The sequence below is a fragment of the Setaria italica genome, chromosome III (genome assembly GCF_000263155.2).
Source record: "Setaria italica strain Yugu1 chromosome III, Setaria_italica_v2.0, whole genome shotgun sequence".
Classification (NCBI taxonomy): Eukaryota; Viridiplantae; Streptophyta; class Magnoliopsida; order Poales; family Poaceae; genus Setaria; species Setaria italica.
This window is the reverse complement of record NC_028452.1, coordinates 35,418,452-35,422,646: the sequence shown is the minus strand read 5'-3', so window position 1 is coordinate 35,422,646 and position 4,195 is coordinate 35,418,452. Positions and strand designations below refer to the sequence as shown.

At 40.4% G+C, this 4,195-nt stretch overlaps 1 protein-coding gene across 2 annotated transcripts in view; it reads left to right on the top strand.

The window, feature by feature from the left end:
- LOC101782518 overlaps positions 1-3,364 on the top strand; it is a 4,107-nt gene extending 743 nt beyond the window's left edge. For both annotated transcript variants that reach the window (XM_022825472.1, XM_004962513.3), the window contains exon 2: positions 1,364-3,364. In XM_022825472.1, coding sequence (XP_022681207.1) covers positions 1,372-2,955 — 1,584 coding nt within the window. In that variant the 5' untranslated portion in view covers positions 1,364-1,371 and the 3' untranslated portion in view covers positions 2,956-3,364. The remainder of the gene's footprint in view (positions 1-1,363) is intronic.
- Positions 3,365-4,195: the final 831 nt, after the last annotated feature.

Below are 4,195 nucleotides of genomic sequence, written 5' to 3'. Positions count from 1 at the left end.
ATATGATGGAGTTTTTTTTTTCTACCGACAAAGTTCAATTCTTTTGAATGTTTGTGCAAGTAGTGCTGCAATTGTCTGTCTACTTTCTTGTAATTACAATATCACTTCCTGTCACTAGCTGAAATTCAAATGTGCAAACGTATCCTATTAATTGATTGCAGATAAACTTTCTCAGGAACTAGATGATTCTTGTTATACTTCCCTGTTTTGTTCTTTCTGATTGGCAAATAACATCAATTTGTCAGTTTTTTCCTTTATTTTTGTTGTTTTTCCCCCTGCTCTCAGTCACAAATTTACCACAAATGGTTTCAGAGTAACATATTTTAGTATACAACTCAAATGAAGAATGTTTTCCTGTAAATGTCACTGATCAGGTTAAACATGGTTATTATCTCTGGAGCATCTGGACATGTAGGGGTTTGATGTTATCATGCATGGATATTATATGTTCGGTTCCTGTCTACAGGCGAAGATGTGTTGACTTATTCATAGCATCACTATTTGTTCAAATCTTGAGAATCTCTTTTACATGGATTTGATAGAGAATGATTTTCTTATATTGTACTACCCATATTTGGAAAGTACACCGAATTTTGAAAAAAAAAAGAAACCCAAGAAATTCAAGTGTCTAGAAAATTGCAGTAATATTTTCCAATCTTCCTTCAATGGAGAAAACTATTACCAAGATTGGAGGTTGGAATTTAATCTGGTGGTATAGGATATAACTTGTGTATCTCATTATCCATATTGATGCAATATTATCCCATATTGGTGACACATAGGACATACCCATCTTAAAATTATATTGATGCGTGCAGTTTAGTAGATAACTGTCATTGTTCATGGCATAGTTTCAGTAGTGGTGGATTTTGTTTCTATTGACTGATATTACTAGTTTTCTTTTTGGTTGAAAGAGGCTAAAAGGGGTTGTACTGTAGCTAGTGATGAGGGTGATACCTTTTGCTAGGAGTGGAAGTGAAAAAACTGGATGCATTAGCACCTACTAGAAATGTTGATGCTGCCAGGTCAAATGCCACTAGCAGAGAGCCAAAGAATTTTATCTAAATTTTGTCAGATAAGATTTGAGTATCTTATCTTAGAGAAGAACCCCAACTTGGCGTGACATGATTGTAGTAGTATTGATTTAGCAACATTTTGGGCTGCTGCATATGAAATAATAATAGCTGAGACATGCTGTTGGTTACTTCTATATGATGTTACGAGGTGTTTTCATTCCTCTTGCATAATATTTCATACCAACGTCACTGCATGCTTCATGCTTGCCTACATTTGCTTACTTTGAGAGAGTAAAATGTACCAGCTTTCGTTCTCTGAACCTTCTATTTCGTTTTTTTTTATGCAGGTAACGTCATGTCTTTTGAAGATAAAGTAATCGCTAGTCGTGTCACTTCACCCTCACCAAAATCTGTGTTGTCAGACTCAGATCCCAGCAGGATGATGATAGTTAGTTCAAATGGGGAGCTTTCTCAAACAAATGGCCAGGCAAATGCTGTTCTTGGTCCAGTGGCCATCTTTTGGGACATTGAGAACTGCCCTGTTCCAAGTGATGTACGGCCAGAGGACGTTGCTGGCAATGTCCGAATGGCTTTACGCATGCATCCTGTTGTTAAGGGTGCTGTGACTATGCTCTCTGCTTATGGAGATTTCAATGCCTTCCCAAGGAGACTCAGGGAGGGGTGCCAGAGAACTGGAGTCAAACTTGTTGATGTTCCTAATGGACGGAAAGATGCTGCTGATAAGGCTATACTGGTTGATATGTTCCTCTTTGCACTTGACAATCACCCACCATCATCCATTATGCTCATATCTGGTGATGTCGATTTTGCTCCTGCATTGCATATACTTGGCCAGCGTGGATACACTATTGTCCTTGCCATTCCATCTTCAGTTACCGTCTCATCAGCTTTGAGCAGTGCTGGGAGTTTCGTGTGGGACTGGCCTAGTCTTGCCCGTGGTGAAGGTATTGTGGCCCCTAGGTCCTTAGGGCGCCGTCTGGCAGATCCTCCATGCCATGTCAGCAGTGGGAATGTGGGGCAGTTCCCTGACAATCAGAATGAAGAGGAGGCCATTGTATATACAGGAACTTCGAGAAATGAATATGGTGGCAGACCTACCATCAACCAGATGTATTGCTATAACACTTTCCAGACAACTAGAGAACCAAACAAAGCTTTTTATACTGTTGCAGATGGGAACTGTGGTACATCATCAAGGACTCATAATTTATCATGCGGTCTGAGTGAAAGTCCTGAGACAGACCAAGGTTTTGCAGGTGAAAGGTCATGGTGGGTTCGTCCTGGTGATCTTCAAGGCTTGAAGGGTCAACTAATACGTTTGTTTGAATTATCTGGTGGATGTGTCCCACTTGTTCGTATTCCTTCGGAGTATCTAAAACTCTTTGGAAGACACCTCTATGTATCAGAATATGGAGCTGTTAAACTTGTTCAGCTTTTCGAGAAGCTGGCTGACTCTTTTGTTGTCATAGGGAAGGGTCAGAGGAAGATGATTTGCCTCCGTAATTCTGGTGATAGGAACCTGAAGAATTGTCCAAGTACGCCAATTATTTTGAAGAAAGAAAAGAGAGGAAGTTGTGCTCTTGAAGAAAGCACAATAGGAGCATGTCAGCAGTTGGGCAGCTCATCAGATGATTTGTCAGAGGATGAACGGAATATCAACCCAGATATAGATGGAGCATATCTGTTCGATGACCATCTAGACAGTTTCAGAAGGGAGATTCAAGAGCTTCTTGTTTGCTACTCCTGCCCTGTTCCACTTGGTAAATTCGAGAATCTATATGAGCAACGGTACAAGAAGACCATTGACTATGAGGGCTTTGGAGTTGCTGGTCTGGAGGAGCTAGTTGAGAAGTTTAAAGATGTTGTGGGTTTGCACGAGGACCATGCCAGCAAAAGCAAGTTTCTTATAGCAAACTAAGCACCGCTTAGGCTCTCTGTTGTTTTAATGTTGTAGTTCAGCTCCTTCAGTACTTTAGGTTTGAGTTTCCTTGGTGTGTGAGTCACGGGGCCGGCATTTACTTTTTTAACATGTCGGTGGGATAAGTGTGGGTGGCATAGCAGGTATATGTAATAGCTTCCTGTTCAGGTAACCTGTGCAAATGGAGAGTTGTTTCTTCTATGAAAAGGAGGCCTTTGAAACAACAGTAACCATTTGTTAGTTACTTGGCAAATACATCAAATTCCAATTTAGTCTCCATGTTACTTCAGAGATTAGACCATCATGTTGGTGCCATTTTTGCCTACTATTGGGAGCTTCTTCACCGCTCTTGGGCTCCAATTTTTCTTGTGAATCGTTGTTCTAGAGCATTGGCTTGAAATTCTCTGTATACCTCATTCTATGGCAATCCAATTTCAGCAGAAGTGTTCCATTCTCCTTTCGTTTCTGCAGTTGGTGTTAAGAGTCGCCTAATTTATCAGCAGTACTCTTTTCACTTTGTTTCTGCTGTTGACTTTGGGTTGCTAAGGAACACATCACTTTGTTTCGTAAATGTTGAGGCAAGTGTACTGCCTGCATGACGGCCCGCTAAGTAGCTGGATCGTATTAAGTTAACCTAGCCGTCGTGTTGAGGAAGCAGTGCACAACCAGAAGCGAGCACTCTTCAAATTTTAATGTTTGAAATGCTAAACAAAGGAAGATGGCAATGGCATGCTTGCGATAGTTTCCTTTGGGCAAGAGTTGATAGAAAATCAAAAAAAAAAAAGTTCAAATGTCAGTGTGCGATACGATATCCGATTGCCAAGAAAATCAAGAGACATGGCTGTTGTGCTCTCATGGAGGCAGGGGGATATTTAGAAACTTCGCTAGATATGGCTAAATCAAGACTACTTTTGCATCCGATGAACTGAAGTTTGAAATTATGTTTTGATTTTCAGTCAACTCTTGATCAAGGAAACTATACCAACCATGCCATTGAAACTACAGCAAAACTACCTGATTTTGGTGTTGTGCAGTGACCCAAGATCTTCCACATATGAAGGACATGGAGGACGTTTCATTAGCAAATTAGCAATTTCTTCAGAGCAGCATGCAGAGCTTTAATGAACTCCTTGTTCCATCATGTGCTTTTGTTCATCACAAATAGGAAGAAAAACTTAAGGTCTTCTAAGAATTGGACGATTGTCTAGGCAATCTGAAGCGGTACGATTAGAATCTAATG